Source organism: Miniopterus schreibersii, assembly GCF_964146895.1.
Source record: "Miniopterus schreibersii genome assembly, chromosome: 1".
NCBI classification, from domain to species: Eukaryota; Metazoa; Chordata; class Mammalia; order Chiroptera; family Miniopteridae; genus Miniopterus; species Miniopterus schreibersii.
Window position 1 is genome coordinate 7,512,869 of NC_138101.1, and position 19,423 is coordinate 7,532,291.

Consider the following 19,423-nt stretch of genomic DNA (forward strand, 5'->3'; position numbering starts at 1 on the left):
AACCAGCACCGTGGGCAGGGTAACCGGGATCGCAGGCAGCTTCTGCGCTAGAGCTTCACTCTTCTTGTCCACTCCATATAAACCATCAACTATAGTCCACGAAGCGAACAGCAATAAAGCCTTCTCATCAGCAATTCATGGGTCATTTTTCTGGAAACATTTCATAATAACAGTAATAGCGCCTGTAGAAGGCTTTGTGAATCAGGAGGCACACAGCACGCTGGGGGCAGGTAGGTGCCCTTGCCACCTGCAGTCCTCTGGAGGGAAGGCAGGTAGGGCTGTGGCATGAAGAGCCACTCAAACAGGCTTGTCCTTCCCAGAGGAGGACGGGAGCAGGATGGCTACTCCGCCACGCACACCGGACTCACACCTCCCGCCTGCATCCTATCCATGGGGCAAAGCAAGTGTAGGGCACTAAGCCTAGAGCGGGAAGCTGGGGGTTAGTTTGAAATCACCTCAGTCAATGGATTCAGGAATAGCCAGGATGGCCTGAGGTCAACGTCCTCTGTGACTGCAGGGAAGCCCTCCTACACCACAGCAATGCAGCCTCCGAGCAGAAAGGCTGGCAACCCCACATCACCCATTCTGCCCGCTCGTTAGGAAACCCGTCCTGGCTAATTTAACATAGGCAGACCTTACTTATGTTCCTAAAAAGAAGTAAAGAAAAAATCAATTTGAAGCTCAAAAATGTATTATATAACATAGGGTAGCTCACTATTTAAAAAACTTGATTCTGCCTATAAATAAAGCATTTTTTTTTAATCTGTGTAACTTAATTTTTGTATAAATGCAGATTTTCACATGCTGACTGCTCTCAGTTTAAAGTGAGATATATTGTATAACAATGTTAAATACTTAGAGATATTGGGAAACATGTTTACTTGCTCTATGTAAAAAATTCAAAGCAATTAAAAATGTAAATCTATTACAGCAAACATATACATAAACCTAACATTTTCTTCATAATTTTTTAAGTTCTAGAAAAAAGTAGATGTGGGCTTCCAGTGAATCTGCAACACAAATTTCCCCGTCGTAGGACAATTCGCATTCTCAAGGGGCAATGACTCAACAAGGACGCTTCCTGAGAGCAGGCGATGCCCTGACCTGCTACCCCAAGTGCCCCAGGCCCAGCAGCACAGGCACCATCCTGTGAGAAAGACAGATTCTCTAGCCTCGGCTCAGATCTACTAAATCAGAATCTGCATTTTAACAAAGCCCCTGAGTGACTGGACGAGCCTGGAGGCTAGGCTGGCCATCGGGTGCATGAGGCCCTTCCTCACCTCGAGCATGTTGTAGATGATGTACAGCTTGATGACCGACTGCCCCCTGATCAGGTGGTACATCATGGAGTAGTCGACGTAGTGCATCATAAAATAGCAGATGACCAGAATGACGCCCTTCAGAATGTCACACACCTGGGCCGGCTGCAGCAAACGCCTGTCCCTGCAACATAAGGAATAACAGAAATATGAGTTTGACTTTCTACACTCTTGAAATAAAGAATCTTTACTGCACAAACACTGGCATACAATGGTCATGAGAATTAGGCTCATCTTTTACATACTTCAAACTAACGAGGAATGCTATATATATAATTGAATACTCAACAGTGCGACATTTTCTGCCCAAGTACAGAATATAAAGTGTTAAACAAGAATTACTATGAGAAGTGGGCAACCTTAACAAGTGAGCAGAGGGCGGGCGTCTGTGGATGGAGTGTGACACGAGCCTTTCACCTCCCGACGAAGTCCTGCCGCCCAGTGGATCAGTCCCTTCCACAACGTTTGTATTCTGTGCACACTGGTCTGTACCTGGTGCTCTTCATTTAACAGCCTGAGATTTCCCACACCGGTTCATAAGGAACACCTATTTCCACAGCAGTGCAATGTTCCACTGTGTGCACGTACCATAAATTATTTAACATATCACTGACAGATTTCTAGTCTTTTGCACTAAAAACCCTGGTACAATGCACATGTCATGCTTCATATATGAAATTATGTCTGCAGGATAAATTCCTAAAGTTGGAATTTCAAGGTTATGTTCACGTGATGTTCTGACAGAAGCAGCTGACTGCCCTGTGCAGGGGTTGCCCAATTTAACCTCAGCTAGAAACCGACGGGAAAGCCCGCGGCCCCCGTGCACCAGCTCCGCGTCAGATGGACTCCTGGACCTCTGCCAGTCCCCCTGGTGAAAGACGGCGCCTGGGCAGTTTCAACGGTAACTTCTCTTGTTGGAGACACATCTTCTTCACCCATTTGGGCCATCCATATTTTCTGGAATTCTCTCCCTGTAGCCTTTTCTTCCTGGTTTGCAGAACAGCTTTTATATTACAGAAGTTAGCTCTGTGGTATGAATGGAAAATAGGTTTCCCCTAATTAATGTGAAGAGGAATCATTCCTTACTCCTGAAGTCAGAGTATGAAGACCTAAACCTAAATTGCGAATGGAAACATCTTACTTAAGACACAGCAAAAACTACATTAGAAAAGAAACAAGATTTTTCACTGAAAAGAAACTCCTGTGGCAAGAATGGGAAAGCGGCTTTCTCTACCTCCCCTGCAGGCCGACTCCTCAGACAGAAATGCTGTCTCCCGCTAGGGCAGCTCTGATCCCAGGACCATCAGTAAAAAGCCCCGAGTATTTTCCTCAAGAGCTGCAGAGCCTCTTCATCTCTACCCATCGTGACGACATCCTGACCCCAGGCTGGGCCACGGTTGGGCTCCCGTTCCAGCGGGCCCTTGCTGTTCTGAGCGCTCTACTGACAGGACTCGGCATTCCCTGGCTTCCTATTCTCTGCGGGGCCTTCCCAGCCCTCATTCACATCCAGGTCAGGGGCTCCTTTCATCCAAAGATCCTCGTGCAGTTCAACAAGGACTCTGTGTCTTCCCGTGTCACCTGGAACACTTTTACAAGGTACGATGAAGCGTCAGTGCCGGCGCTGCGGGCAGTTGGTACAGAACCTCTTCCTTGCTTTCCACAGTGCACATGGCACGTGGCTGTCAGTCAGAAATGAATTGCATCTGTTCATAGAGAGAACATGGGACGCTGCAAAAGCCCTGAAAAGAGGCAAACTCTGTGAAGACTGTTCAGGAGGGGCTGAAGGTAGGTGGGAAGACACTGGGCTGAACAAATGGGCCTAGATTGGGTCAGAATTCATCAAAGTCAGACAACATGTCTTGAGACGGGCAGGAGTAAAATTATTCTTAGCAGTTGAAATTTTGGGTAAAATTGCATCAAGGACAAAGCTGAGCATTCTCTATCCCCACTTCTCTGTCCCCTTTCTCCAGAGCAGTTCCTTGCTCTTCCAGGTTGACCCCGGCCCTTTCCTCCCTATGGAACCCAGACAGCTTCATCTCCTACTCCAAACATCCAGCCCAGAACACAGATCCACAGATCCCTGCCAAGGGTATTTGGCTACCAAGGCAATTAGTTTCCTGCCCTCTCCCCCACAACACTTAAAGTGGAGGAGGGGTTACATTTGCCGAGAGTTGGGAGCTAAACATACTTTTAATTCAAACCAGGAGAGGAGACATTTGAACACTCTTGGCCTCCTGGCCTATGGGGGACAGTCTCCTCGGGTCTGGCCAGGGGAACGAGGCTTTGGCACGGATACACCTCCCACCCCTTCCTCAGAAGTGCGGGCACAGCTGGGCATATGGTGAAAATCATAAATCACCAATAGTCGTGGGTGATTTTGTATTTAAGAACCATAGGTCACGTTTTATGAATTAAAGAAAATGATACGAACAAGAAGTAGGGTGGTATTAACGAATCTACATTAATTATCAAAATGATTTTGATAAACTAGTTAAAGTAGAAAACTATACTGAGAGCTTTTGGTACTAGACTGGTAACTACTTAACTAAGTGATCCCAGTCAAAGCAATTTTATTTAAGAGATAAAGGGCTAATTAATGTGTATATCTTACTATTTCTTCATAAACATTTGCAGCAAAGGACCAATGTGTCAGTGTATCTATGAAGAACTATTATATTTAGCACAAGTCATTGTTAGAAATTAGAACTACCAAACACTGGAAATCTATGTCCCAGAATAACATAATACCACACACATTCTGAATAAAAATGGCAATAAATTAAAACTTAAAAATTTAGCATAAACAATTTTAACAAGCTTTATCTTGACTAGGAATAAAACAGGTTGTAAAAACAGCAGAAAAGCTATGGAAACACCTAAGCTGCAATCCATTCACTACGTGGCCGCACCATTCCAGGCTCTTTGCACATGTCCATTTAGTGTTCACAGTAACCGAGGAGGAGGGTACTATCATCACCGCAGTTTTAAGATGAGGGGAAGGGTGGTCAGGAGCGTGCATGCAGCTGACGGCGGGAGAGTGAAGAGGTGGTGAGCAGGGATCTGAACCTGGCAGCCTGGCTCCAGAGGCACGCTCCTCACTACCATCCATTATTCTAGAGTTTTCTTTAAAAAAAATGTTAACCTTACAGGAGTCAACAACTCAGTACCTTTTATCTTTCAGCATAATTTAAAGCTGTATAATTTATCACTGTATTCCCATCACATCTGTAAAAACTATTGTGCTAAGAAACAAATATATCTATCATTTTTGTTCTTTATTTCTAGGAGGAGAACAAACAGGACTGCAGACTATTGGGTTCACTGCCTTCTGTGCTTTCGCTGCTCTGGTGAAAATCTTCTGTCATAACTGGTTGCTACAGAGACTCTGATTTTCAAAACAGGGAGTGTAATTCAAATAAAAAATAAAAGCAGAACTCTTAAGAAAAAGGATCTTGTTTTCATATAAATGTATCTGTTAATGAAAAAGGAAAGTTGCAAAAATGAAAAATTGTTTGCATGGTGGCATCTTAAAAGACATGTGTTTATATCACAGCCTGTCTAAGAAAACACCTAGCCTCAGAACAGTTCACCTGGTTCGTAACAACCTGAACCGCCCCAGTATTTGCTTTCCTCTCTGCCAGGATATTTTTAGATAACACTCTGATAAGCATTTCCAACTCCATAAGAAGCTTATCCACAGCCCTGCCAATCAACTCTAAATTGGCTTCTGAACAATACTTTCAAGGCAAAGTTCTTCCTCATAAATGCCTGTTACACAGCAGTTGTGGTAGTTCGCTCTGCAAATGCTGCAAACCCCATATGAACACAGACACCAGTGGAGTTGGGCTGCTGAACAGAGTAAAACTCCCACTAATCTCATTTATGGGTCAGCTGTGAGTTATCAGAACACAGGTAATATTAAACAAGATATGCAAAGGGACTTAAATTTGTTTTAAATTTTCAAGTTAAACCGTTGTTCCAGAAACCAAATGCTCTACGTTTCTAAATTCTATCTTATAGTCGTTCAGAGACTTCCAAGAGTTGGACAATTACCACTGGAAGCATTCCCGCGGCTTCAAAGGGCTCTCAGACTTATGGGAAACACTGATACTGTAGACACAGATGACAAAGGGCAGGCTTTTTCCTCCCGTTTAGCAGAAGATAATCTTCTCACCAGTAAAAACTGGTCTCAGACAGAAAGCCCAGGAAGGCAGAGGCGGCAACACCAACGGGCGCGAGGGTATCGCCCCGCCCGGCTCGCTTCAAATCACTGTCAAATGCCAAGGTACCACCATGAGATACTCACTATGAAACATTCAGCTGGACCTTTGTTTCTTTCTCTCTTTCTCTGTCTCTTTTTAAAATATTTTAAGCTATTTGTGGGATAACTGAAAGAATAAAGAAATATAAACACTACCGAAATGGAACATGTAAAATATTAAATATGGTTCTCATTTATGAAAGATAGGTCCCTTTATAATTTTAAAGTTAAATTGGAATAAAGTATTGAGATTAAGATATTTTCCTTGATTAGAAAACTGAAAATTTTAAATCTTACGTTTTCATGACATACAGTAGAATAACTAACTACTAAATGCTTAAACTGAACGGTGTGGTAAAGCCAGGCTGGGTGTCTGGAGTGACACAAAATGAGCTGCTTCCATGGAAGGAACCAGATTCAGCCGACGGCTGTGGCTTTGGGGATGGAGTATTTGCTGGTCCAACATGTGTCACTAAAGATTATTTTACCAAGTGATTTTCCTGTTAGGTGAGATCATGGTCAAATCCTATATAAATGTGGACAAGGCTTTACCAGCAAGTAAGGACAGGGAACCACATGTTCTTCCTATGTGTCCATTCCCAATGGTTGTGTCTGCCTCTGCTGGGTTTTGAGTTTTTTTTTCATTATAATTAATATTTGTTTGTACTGATGTCAATTTGGCCAAGAGAATAAAAGGAAAAATCAGGGTTTACTCACCACAAGGAGTCCCTGTGACACCATATTCCACTCTATAAAGGAAGTGAAAGTGCTCCTCCCTTCGGTCTGATTTACGAAAGAGAGAGAAAGAAAGAAAGAAGGTTGTAATGTTGCTACGCTACTTAGAGCGTCATGTGAGGAAACAAGGGACAACACCACCTGACGTTACGGAGACTGTCTAATAAAACAAATATATTGCTCTCTACAAATCAGCCACGTAGCTCAGCCTTGGTAAGAGGAAATAACAGACAAACCTGTTTCCCCGGAGAAAGTTACCAAGAGCTCTCCTTACGTGTGCTACAGGGGTGGCATGGAGCACCCAGGCGTACGTCTGAGGCATACGTCTAAATTAAGGCATATGTCTAAAAAGAAGAAAATCTAGTGTGTGTGTGTGTGTGTGTGTGTGTGTGTGTGTGTGTAAGAAGTCAATTTTAAGTAGATCTTGAAGGAAGCAGGCATATGGAGAAAACCCAATGTTAAGAAACTCTACAGCATTTTAAATTCATAATTCTTCTGGGAGGTAAGAGCTTTCTGATGAGGCAAATGCTCAAGAAAAAGACTCTATAGCCTGACTCTTAAAAAAAATTTTAAAAGCCCAAGAAGTCTCAAATAAGAGTTATGCCTAAACACCAGGGTGAGTTAATGAGAAAATGTGCTTGCACAGTATTTCATTTGCTCTAGAGTAAAAGAAAAACACTCCAGCATTTAATACTTAAACCTACTCCACACCTACTACTGTCTAAAATGTTTCTAAAGTTTTCAAAAATAGCTATTAGATCTTAGCACCAGATAGTATCATTTTCCTCTACAATGGCCCTCGATATTTTTAACTCAAATGTGATTGAGAATTCTCACACACAAAATGAAGTTTTAGGAGGAAATAGGGGTCACAAAAATGCCAGGCAAACTAAAAACACTTAGACAATTGGTTATTCTTTATTCTGCAAGTAAATTTGGAAAAATTAGACTTGATACCTCTCTGAGCATAACAGAATACTTTTCTTCTTTTGAGAATCACAGATACCTCATATAATGAATCAGAACTTAATTCTGATTTCCATGTCCTCATCATTTAAAAAGTCATCCCAATTCAAGAAGTACCTAGAATGTTTTTCTAAAAAGGTACTACCCTGGGAAAGAGGGAAGAAATATATATTGAATCTGCTTTGGAAGAATTTGGGTGTGTTTCTTATTTATTTTAGTCTACAATAATAAAATATTTGGGGGCAAAGGTTTTTCAAGATCGTTCATTCACTGGGAATAGTTTTCAACGCAGTATTCTTGAGATTACTAAGGAGAGACGGAAACTTATGAAACAGTGCATCCTTTGCAGACAATACACTCACCACCAAGTCAAACTAATTACCCTGCCAGCATCGTAAAATGAACAGCAGTTTAACAGTCAGAAGCTGGAGGCATGCCCACCAGTGGGGTGCCCGAGATGAAGGCTGGGTTTCCACGAGGGGCTGCGGAACCGCCCTGGCCTCAGCCTTAGTGGAAGGCAGACAGTCCTTGTCTACTCACTTAGCTGTAACACAAGCAAAAACCCCAAACCAAAACAAGTCTGCAGAAGATTTAGAAATAGGTTCAAAGAATAAATTCAACAGCAGAAAATCCAGGAGGCTGCCAGCTTTCCAAAGCCTCACAAACGCTGTACCAGACAGAACTCTGCAAGGACCGGAGGCGGAACACTCATCTCAGATATGAAAAGGCGGCAATTTTATTTATCCTACTACAGATGTGAGACGGAAACAAAGAGCACGGGACTGCGAAGAGCTACTGTTTCCATGTTAACATCTGGATCACTTTTTCCCCCCTTTTGGGGAATAATTTCAGAGAATTAAGAGACTAGGAAGAGAGTAACCTTTTTTTTTTTTTTTTAACAGAAAGAAGACTGAAGTAGAGGAAAGTGAAAAAAAAAAAAAGAAACAGATAAAAGAATATAATCAACGTCTTTGCTGGTCTCTTTAATTTCTTCTTACCCCTTTGAAAAAATAAAGTCAGACTGAAGGAAAGAGCATTTTTTGCTGGCTGAGAAAGATGGAACCCAATACAGCTACAGGCAAGACAATCAAATAAGCCGCAATGGAGCAGAGAAAGTTACAAGAAAAGCTGTCAGAAGGCAGAATTGGCCGTTTCTGCATAATGAAACTTTGTCAAAGTTCTCTTCTATAATTTTAACTGTGTTTCACTTCTTATATATAGCATACATTTATTAGTGACAGCATAAAATGTAATTTTTCAGCTGATCCAAATTGCAAAATAGCAAGAAATGTGCACAGGGAAACATATTGGGGTATTAAATATAGGGTGTAACATGCTGCCCTCTAGTGTCCTTTTAGTTATAAAACCTTGAAATTAGAACATTTTGTTTTTAAATGTTACTGAAATTTAGATTGAGATATATAAAGTAATATAAAAAACCAATCATCTTTATTTTACATACTAAAACTACCTTAAAATATACAGAAAAGGTTAGCGCCAGGGACCACTGGCTACTCACAACAAAACCAATGGGAGTAGAGGACTGAAGGTTTCCCAGCATCCTGCAAAACCTCTCCTTAGTTTTCAGAACAATGAAAGACTTCTCGAATGCTACTTTGGTGCCCTGCTTCCCAAGTGACAAGGGACACATAGAAATGACACAGTTTAGATATGTTGGAAAAAATGGGTCTTCAAACAACAGCCCTAAAAAAGAGGCCCTCGGGAAACCCCCACTTCCACTCACTGGGTGAACTCCACTGTGTGCTAACAGACCCAAGGAAGACTCTCTCCAAGAGAGTCCTTAGGTTATATATCCTTTTAATGTTTTACCTCATCATGCCAATGGCCACAGAGAACATGTCTTGAAAAGCCATTCACTTAAGATGGCTAGAACACAAATCTGCCTCACATTGTTGATCAGAGAATAACTAAAAAGTAGCCTATGCCCAGCCGGGTGTGGCTCAGAGGCTGAGCATTGACCTAGGATCCAGGAGATCGCAGTTCCATTCCTGGTCAGGGCACATGCCCGGGTTGTGGGCTCGATCCCCAGTTGGGGGCATGCAGGAGGCAGACAATCAATGACTCTCTCATCATTGATGTTTCAAGTCTCTCTCTCCCCCCCCCGTCTCCCTTCCTCTCCCTGAAATCAATAAAGATATATTAAAAAAAAAAAAGAAAAAGAAAAGTGACCTAGCTCATCGTGTAGACGTGAAAATCTCCACATGGCACTGGCTATTTTGTTAGGTTGCTTCACCTGGCTTTATCCACATGTCCAAGTGTCCACCCTTTTTAGGTCATCACGTGAAGACTCATAGTTAGTAATGGCTTATTAGACTTTTGTGTGGTCTTCTGAAAAGGCAAGTGAAATAACCATGATTTTGAGCTCCCAATAGTGATAAAAGAAAATGGTATAATAGGTTAGGTTTTGTTAATATTCAAGGATCATGCTACAAATGTCTTTAAAAGAGGCTTGCCAATTGGGCCTTCTTAAAAATTCTCCCAAAGCTATAAAGGATGTACCTGAATACCTTAAAGTTGATAGTAAATACCTAAAAAGATTCAACTATCTGATTAACATGTAATTTAAAAAATATGTAGCAATTCTCTCATTCTGTAAGGAGAGTAAGATAACAGAGTGTGAAGTATCACATATAACAATGATGTGATCTTAACTCTACAACTGTTTTACTCTGTGTGATCTCGCAAGAAAAAAATTTTACTCTTTTCACAATCTGATCATCGTGATCAATAAATTCTTCCATATATACTGGAAGGATTTTTTCTTCCTTATTAAAACTGAGTAAGGCTCGTTTTTAAATGAACTACATGTGTTTTCAGTGCTCACTAAATATTAAGTATATGCTCTTTTACTACTTTAAAACAGCATCTTCCAAAAAAAATAAAAATAAAAATAAATAAAACAGCATCTTCCATGACGTTAGTCTTCCAAAAACATCAACATATAATTCTGTATATTGACAAATGATTCCGTAACTCAGTTTCTATGGTTAAGCTATTGATAATAATTTTATTAATTATATGTCTTCTATGTCATGGAAGAGTCACCTACTTTACAGTTAAATGCAATTTTACATGTTATTGTCCATTTCAGCATTTTAAAGCTTTCTCGGAATGAAATGTATTTAGAAAAGTGATGCATGCTAGAAACGTAACTCGGGCAACTATGCTAAGAACCATATGATACTGCTAAGGGAGTGAGCGATTACACAGAGTGCAGGCATGTTGCCATAATAACACACAGGAAGAAAACTGTAAAACCCAACATCTTCTAACCTCAGGCCCCAAAAAGGATCAAGATTCATGTAAGCATCACATTTTCACCTTCTGGTTCCTAAATTTTGGTAGAGAAGAAAGGTAAGGAAACTAACGCTGTTCCTGTCTACTGTGAACTGGGTACTACACCGGGTATTGTTTTACACCGCCCAGTCTCTGCGGTGAAAGATGCTGGGCTCTCAATACTCCCTTTTTACTGATGGGGAAACATGATGACAGAAGTCAGGCAGTTGTCCACTGCTCACCATTTAATCAATGTTGGGTCCGGCTGCCTAAAGCTCCCCACTCAGACAATGGTATTCAAGTCTATCACCTCTCACAAATCAGAGGGAGTCTCACCTGTAATCAGTCACTAAGGCCCTCCAGGCCACTAAGACAGTGACTCTCAAAAGGGATGAGGGAGGAACCCCTGCAGTAACCTCTCCTTAGGAGCTTCTGATATCACCTGCCCCCCACCAGTCCTCACTTTAAAGGTGATGTCCAGGTGGCCAAGGGCCTTCAAGAAAATAAAGGTATAGGGCGAGGTCGTGCAGTGGCTGTGAGGTCCCTGATTCTCAGGTCCAAGTCCCTTTCTACCCTCCCCACCCACAGCCTCCTGCATTCTTAGCATTTGCTTACTGGCCAAAGCAAGGTTCTGGTTCAAAACCATTCAAAAAATAAATGTGCTTATATGAAGTACAAATACTGTACAAACATATTATCTGATATCCATTAAACAGATAAACAGCATTACTTTATGCATCAAAGACCAAAGTGTGAATGAAAGTGTATGAATTATCCTTATTCTGCAAAACCTATCCATATGATTATTTAGTTTAATAACTACACACAGTAAAAATAACATAAACATTTAAAATAGTGATGTTACACTTACCTTAAGCCATAGCAAGGCAGAGTGAAGAGCCTGAACAGCGCCAGGAAAACTCTTAACGGAAGCAGGGTGAACACATACAGAAATGCGTCCAGGCACAGGAAGATTCCAAACACCATGAGCTGGATTTTACAAGGAGAGGAGAAAATGAAACATAAAATAAACATCCTTTAAGTAATCGTAGATGAAAATTTAAACAAGGAATTTCTAAGCTTTGTGAGAGGTTCATTTCTCATAACTTGGCCGTTAAGAATAATAAGTTAATAGTTCCATTTGTGTACATGAGCCACAATGAAAAAATCCCTTTTCATAGTGCAAATCTATACTTCTTCCAGGGCATTTGGTTCAGCACCCACAGAAGTCAATCACTCAAAAGACAAGTTGCCCTTGACCAGAGCTATGAAAGATCTGACGCGGCTTTCTGAGTACTTCTTCAAACTTCAGAGATACTGCAGACTTTTAGATATACCATTTAACTCTAACTTTACCTGTATAATTTTGCTACTTCCTGTTTATCAGAGTGCTTCATGGATGGGAGGATAGGAATATACATTGAGTTAAAATACATAAGTTGATTTCTAATTTTAACACAAGTTCATGTGTATCTGAATTGCTCTATTCAGAAGGCACTATTCTTTTTTGTTTCATTTCATTAAATATATTTTTAAAAATTTTTCAAAATATTACAGATGTCCCTTTTTCTCCCCATTGACCCATTCTACCCCCCCTTCCCCCCCCCCAGTCCCTCTCCCCATCATTGTCCATGTCCGTGGGTTGTGCATATATGCATATAAATTTTTGGTTAATCTCTCCCCCTCCACCCACCCGCCCTCCTCCATCCCTCTGACATTCGTCAGTCTGATCCCTGCTTCCATGTCATTGAGTCTATTCTGTTCATCAGTTTATTAAGTTCTTTAGATTCCACATATGAGTGAGATCATGTGACGTTTGTCTTTCCCTGCCTGGCTTATTTTGCTTAGCATAATACTCCCCAGGTCCATCTATGTTGTCCCAAAGGATACGATATCCTTCTTCTTTACAGCTGCGTAGTATTCCACAGTGTAAATGTCCCACAGCTTTTTATCCACTCGTCTACTGATGGGCACTTGGGCTGTTTCTAGATCTTAGCTATTGTAAACTGCACTGCTATAAACACTATTCTTAATTGCAGGAGTAGCTGCTAATGTTTGCATTTCTCCCCCTTTCTTATGTACTTACAGCCTTCCTATTTCTTGTAAATTATACATTTTTACCCATTAAACGCAGGACTATATTTCAGAGAAGGAAGGTGGAGTCTTTTGATGGCTTAGAGAAGTAACCACACCCAGGCGCCTAAACCCTGCAACTGTAAGAGGTGTTGACTTCCTGCATATCTGACACAAGCTTGGTATGATATATACATCCTCCCAATAACACTCCCTGACCCTTAGTCAGTAAACTTCCTACACAACACATGAAATAGTTAACATCCACACTGTTATGGGCAGAACTACAACCCCTCCTCCCAAATTTCTATGTTGAAGTCCTAGCCCCCACTACCTCAGAATGACTGTATCTGGAGATGAAGGTCTTTAAAGAGGTAGTTAAGTTAAAATGAATTCATTAGAGTAGGCCCTATCCCAGCATGACTGGTGTCCTCATTAGAAAAGGAAATGTGGATACAGACATGGACAGAGGGGGGATGATACACAGACACAGGGAGAAAGTCAGCTGTCCACAGGCCAAGGAGAGAAGCCTCAGGAGAGATCAAACCAGCTGGCGCCCTGATCTTCAGAACTGCAATCTGAAGCTGCCCAGTCAGTGGTGCTTTGCTATAGTAGCCCTTGCAAACTAATAGCATACCTTTAAAAGAAAAGACAAACTTCATCATTGTTTTTTTTTGCAAGATGTCTCAAAAAAATACATATCTATAAAATATCTTCTTAAAAAACAATTTAGCCCGGCTGGGCATGGCTCAGCGGTTGAGCATCGACCTAGGATCCAGGCGATCAGGGTTCGATTCCCGGTCAGGGCACATGCCCAGGTTGTGGGCTCAATCAATGACTTTCTCATCATTGATATTTCTATTTCTCTCTCTCCCTCCCCTTTCCTCTCTCTGAAATCAATAAAAATACATTTAAAAAACAACAACAAAAAAACCCAATTTAGACTCATGAACAACCAGGAAAGTACAATGTCAGTGCTCAGACTACACTTTTCAGACTTCTGTCCATAGCAGTTGGTCAGTCACCCAGTCTGTCACCAGCACAGCCAGAGTCCTGCGTGTTTCTTTGTTTTACACGCTTACAAAGGAGTGTTGCAGAAGACTGAACACTGTCCGCGTACAGCCAGTGGTCACTATGTGTTACTCCCCTATTACTGGTGACTGAGAAGCCCTCCCCCCGATTCCAGTGTGAGCATAAGGAGCAGCACCCTGGGAAGAAGAGTAAGCAGATGTCTTTCTGGTGGCTTGACACTGGGGATGAACACATTGCTCATGCATCCAACATCCACTAAGCTGTCCACAGGACCCGAGTCACAGGCTCAGCGCAGCCGCACAAGCAGGCTAAGTAAGCTACTCAAGCTTCGGCAAACAGAAACTCCAGCATGTGGACAAAGGTCGATGCAGGGGTAAGAGCACTGTGACAGCACTAAGGATTTGGGGAACAGCGGAGCCCTGGAGAGAAAACGGCCAACCCAGCTTGGGGAGATTAGAAAAAGCCCCATATTAGTGGAGGCCCTTAATAGCATAAGATGAAGACCACTGCCACATGGCGAGGGTAGACTGGGTGGGTGGGGGGTCCTGGAGGTGGGGAGATGGGGAGGGAGGCTCTCCAGGGGGAGGAGGCGTGAGGCAGAGCACAGAGGAAAGTGGTGATGAAGACAACCTGTTTTTTGAGAATAAAAGTATAGTCACCTTTCGTTGGCTTAGAGAAATTTGCATTAGTATTGTTTACAGTAAACATATAATGAATATGTCATCTCTTTAAGCTAGCCATTATATAAATAACAGATGGCAGAAAACCAAAGTATGGCAAAGAACCAAAGCGTAATGAAAATATCTCAAAGAGAAATCACACGCTGGAGTTTTTGGCATTTTCCACTTTCCTGGGGACAGAAGACAAAAATGCTACACAAGTTTTCTGTGAAAACTCTCCAAGGCTAACGCTCATTCTTTGGTTTGTTCCTCCTTTTTTCTCTTAAGCAAACATTTAGTGTACAGCTCTAACATGGCAGAGACTGTGACAGCTGAATAAAATATAGGTTCACTGTTTTAAGAAGATCAAAGTCTTGCAAAGACGCTTAACACCTAAAGAAGATGATTTGAATTCTGACCACAGCCCAGTTAGAAATACACATCACACTGCAACTCACCACACACCTATACACACACTCAAATACCCAAAGAAAACATTCGCTAAAATAACACTAACTTTTACTTCATGAAATACACGTGGATATTTTCTATTTCCTTTTTAGAAAACAATGCTGGTCTCATTAAACTCACGACCCACTGAAGGGTGAGAACTCAATGCCAGGCCCGCTGGAATTCAGCTCCCTCCCTGGCAGCCACCACGGCAGTGAAGGCCGTTCAAAGCGGCTACTAGAGCTCTGCAGAAAGCACCTGCACTGGGACCATCAGGAAGGTCTTTGTACAAAAATGTATGAAAAGCACAGAGTTACAAATCGCAGCTCTTCAATTTAAAATCTGTTCTCAGAGTAGAGATTTATAAATATTTACATGAAAAAAAAATATTTCAAAATAACTCTCTGCTTAGTTAATAAGGTAGTTCTTGAGAATCTCCTTGGGCATAAAGAAGAGTGTAAGTGAACACAAAGGACAGAAATGTTCACTGGTCGTTCTGCCTCGTGGGAAATCCTGTCTGGAAGGACCTCAGAAGCCTTCTATAGGGACTGGGCAACACAGCGGGCATGGCCAGGTGCTGTGCGTGGGCTGCATGCATGGTCCCAGTCCATCATCACTTCCACGCTGCAGGCTCAGGTGCCTGCCCAAGTTCATGAGCAGAAGAGCAGGACCAGACTTCATGTGTCTGCAGAAGGCACACCTTTGAAAACTGGAGCACTTTTCTACTAATGACACCTGTCTCTCTTCCAGCCTCAACCTTGCACTGTATCTGGCCCCATATATTTAAAAAACAACAACAAGGTCAGCAAAGTTTTTAATAGCTGAACTTTAAAAAAAAAAAAGTACAAAATGGCAATAATTATGCAACCCTGTAAGTCAACAAAAGGTCACGTGCTAGGGAAATTTCCACAGCCAGCTCTTACCACATTCACTTTGAACCTACTACTATTGCTCTTAATCATTTGAAAACAAGCCCCCAAAGTAGTAAGTAAAAAGGCCAGCCTCTCTGTGGAGAATGGAGCAAGGCTTAACTCTTTAAAAATCTATGTTTACCTTTTTGACAAAAGTTTTCTGCCCTTTTAATGCCCTATGAAATTTCAAAATAAATAAAGCGTTACAGCTAAAATTAAAGCACAATGATTCTGAAATAGGCCTCTTGGAATGTGACACACCACCTCTGGCAATTCCAAATACCATCTTCCCATCACCAACAACAACTGCCACCAGCCAGTCGAGGTCCTGCCAGTCAAGGACCATCTGGCTGGTAGAGTGTCATTTGGAAAGTAGCCATAAAGCAGGAAGGGGCACTTCCCATCCTTCCCCTGGTGTCACTTTCTGAAAAGCTCTGGGTCTATTCCTGCGAGAGCAGAGACTGTACCTTGCTCAGTTCTACAATGGGGGGATGGCGGGTCATTAGGAAGGACGCCTTCCCCAGGGAATGCACAATCTAGTGAGCTGGACGCAGAGCACACGGTTAGTGCCTGATGAATGATGTGCCCTAGAAGCCCGGGCCAGGAGAGCAGGTCTGTGCGGGGTGGGTGGGCGTAGAGAGGGGCATGGGGAATGCGCACGCAGGGGGAGGGGGAAAGGAGTCCGCAAAGATCTCCCACGGAGGAGACAAGGTGGGCACTAGATTCTGCCAGGCCAGTGAGGAGGAAGAGGAGTCCAAAGAAAGAGTGTGCAGAGGTGCAATGTGAGTGGGAGGCTGTGTGGCCAGAAGGTAATCATTACACAAGAGGGAGCGCAAATCTTTGCTCTACGTTCCAGAAGTTCTCAACAAACCCACATGCAGGGATCCATGATTAGAAGAATGTCAAGAACAATGGTTATCAATAAGAAAGTTTACAAGTGACTGACTTTGAAAGCAATTACTGCAGATTCAAAGTCGTTCCTATAATAAAATAATTTCATTCACTTGAATTCAAAAATTCATGTCCCCAGGAAGTCTACACTCTAGGAAATGACAGAGCGATTACCAAGAGCCAGGTACTTTTAATGACAGGCAAGGTTACAAAGTCATATGTAACCATGGAAAACAAAGTGATTCTGATAAAAGGCTTGATAATAATTACAACTTACATCTGCCATGTGTTTAACACAAGGAATCAATTGAAGATTTTAATATGTACAAAGACTACTGAGGGACCGAAAAAATACTTTCCCTCCCACCTTCTAAGTTTTTCTAGCTGGACTAAAATGGACAGACGCAGATTAACAAGAGGAAACGCACGCTTATCATGAACACACATACTGGGTGTTTCCTGATATGAGACCTGAGATGCACTGGGCAGTTCAGGTCTATATGCCATTATGGACAAAACAGAAAAGAGGACAGGGGTCTGAGATTTCGAAGATTACAGGCATTTTACAGGTAGCTGGGGGGATGTCTACCTACCAGGCCCCTGCCTGGACTCTTCCTACCTGATGCTAAGGTGAGGGTGTTAAGACTTCCTTCCTGGAGTATCCTCTCCATGCTCTCTTAGGCAGGAAAGGGGGAAGGTCAAAGGTTCTGATTCTTTTGTTTCTTAATAACCAGCTTAAAAATCAGTATCCCCAAAGGCTCAGTTTGGGTAGCAAAATTTTGGTCCCCTTCACTATGCACATGGAAAGGTCTTGAGATTTTCTTGCTTCTCTTAATTCCATTCCATGCCTGAATACTGTTATTTTGTAAACACCTGACCCACGTTAATTTATGTAATCCTCCCAACGACCCTGGAGGCAGGGACCACTACTGGGTATGTTGCAGGGACAGGCAGGGCTGTGAAGCTCCTGCTGAGAGGCTGCAACGTTGCAGGAGGCTGGCTGCGCTCTCAGGACCCCACGGCACATCTGAGTCACACCAAGGATGAGAGGTCTCAGCAACTACTGCAGCCACCATCACAGGCACAGATCTACTTTTTAGGGCATAGTCGGCAAAGGGCATTGTGGCAGACTGAGAGTTAGCAGGCACAAGTGTTAAGAGGGACAATAAAATAGTCTGAGTGAGAGCTCACAATGGCCTGATACAGCACATGGAGGGAGAGGAAAAGAGATTTAAGGTCGTTTTCAAAGTGAACATGACAGAAATAAGTTACTCATTCAAAAAGATAAACAGAGCCCCACAGTGCAAGTTCACAAATTGTCTTTTAAATATATCGATGAACGGGGTAGAAGCCTGAAGTCACGGCTGGCTTGTCCCAGAACCATCTGATGGGTCCTATATGCCCAGCAGGTAGCAGGGACGACACCAGGCCCAGGCCCGGACGCTGGCCGCTCCCCCAGCAGCCCTAAGCCCACTTCTGGAGAAGGCTCTGTGTGCTGCCACACTGGCCCCGTGCCCTGGGGTTCGGAAGGGTAAGAGAGCTGCGGAAGGAGCATGGAAGCCACTGTCACCGCCTCTACCGGCAGGGTTCGCCAAGCCTCAGAGGGAAAGGGAGGAGTACCAGCCAAGGCCGTTGAGATTCTGAGATGTAGATCCCATACTTCCGTTTCCCAGCAGCTGCGGCAGGACATCTGAGGCAGGGTGTGTCACAAACAAGGCCACATCATGAGAAGAATGTAGAGGGACGGTGCCCCAAACGTGTTTTTGTGAAATCAGAAACCGAGCAGGATGACCACAAAACCACTGCCACCAACGTGGGTCCGAGTAAGCCCTCTGCTAGTTTCACAATGAAATCCCTGGGCTGTTTACTGAATGGGGTGAAACGATGGCTGTGACTCTATTTGCGTAGCATATACCTCCGGTATAGAGACAACAAGGCTCTATGTAACATTTTGACTAAGTTCATTACTTAGAAAGAGACTTCTTGAATTATTTTTCCTAAGTGTTACCCTCTCTGGCCCTCAAACAAGCAGAACTACGTTTCTCTACTATTATGCAACATTTCCCTTTCTGGGATCTTTCCATAAAAGCTAAAGATGGTTCAAGGCCTTGATCAGGCCACTCGGTTGTGACCTGCAGACCTGAGGTGAGCAGCTAAGGGTATTGAATCTTGACCCCAAATATTCCCCTGTGTGACAGTAACTTTTCTCTCTTTCAATAACAACAACAGCCTATGCCTAAAAATAACAATACTCTGTACCTACAGCAATACCTATATCTTCAACTTGACAAATTTAAAGTTAAAAATTAAAATTCACTAGATTCTTAAGACAACTAAATAGTTCCATTTAAGACTAATCAATTGAATTCAATTTTTAAAAAGTGTATAAATTACTATAATGTACAAAGCATAGCAACAATGAAATAAGAGACTGCCAAAAAACATAGAATTACAATGTAAAATAAAAGTCAAAAATATATCTTCATTTTAGTTTTAATTTTTATGACAGACAAGGTGACACAAACACACGTAACCACAGGAAAGAAGTAATTTTGATAAAAGGCTTCATAATAATCACAACCTATACCTGCACATGTGTTTAACACGAGGAGTAAATTTCTTAAAGGTAAATAAATAAATCAGTTGATTTTCATCTGAAGCAAGATCATGCACATGGAGAGATTCTGAGACCCTCCTGCTTCTCTTATCCCTAACCCATGCTGGACACTGCTACACTAATTTTTCAGAAGCCTACCTCTGAAGGCTGGCTAATACAATTACCACCCTCAATCTGTTCCTCCTTTTGTTGGAAAAGTGTAACACTCACTG

The 19,423-nt window shown here is 42.3% G+C and overlaps 1 protein-coding gene across 3 annotated transcripts in view; it reads right to left on the reverse strand.

Moving 5' to 3' along the window:
* Positions 1–19,423, reverse strand: part of TAPT1 (transmembrane anterior posterior transformation 1) — a 51,686-nt gene that overhangs the window by 17,454 nt on the left and 14,809 nt on the right. For all 3 annotated transcript variants that reach the window (XM_081135754.1, XM_081135752.1, XM_081135753.1), the window contains exons 3-4: positions 11,450–11,568; positions 1,281–1,443 (exon numbers count right to left, since the gene is read on the reverse strand). In XM_081135754.1, the coding sequence (XP_080991880.1) occupies positions 1,281–1,443; positions 11,450–11,568 (282 nt within the window). The remainder of the gene's footprint in view (positions 1–1,280; positions 1,444–11,449; positions 11,569–19,423) is intronic.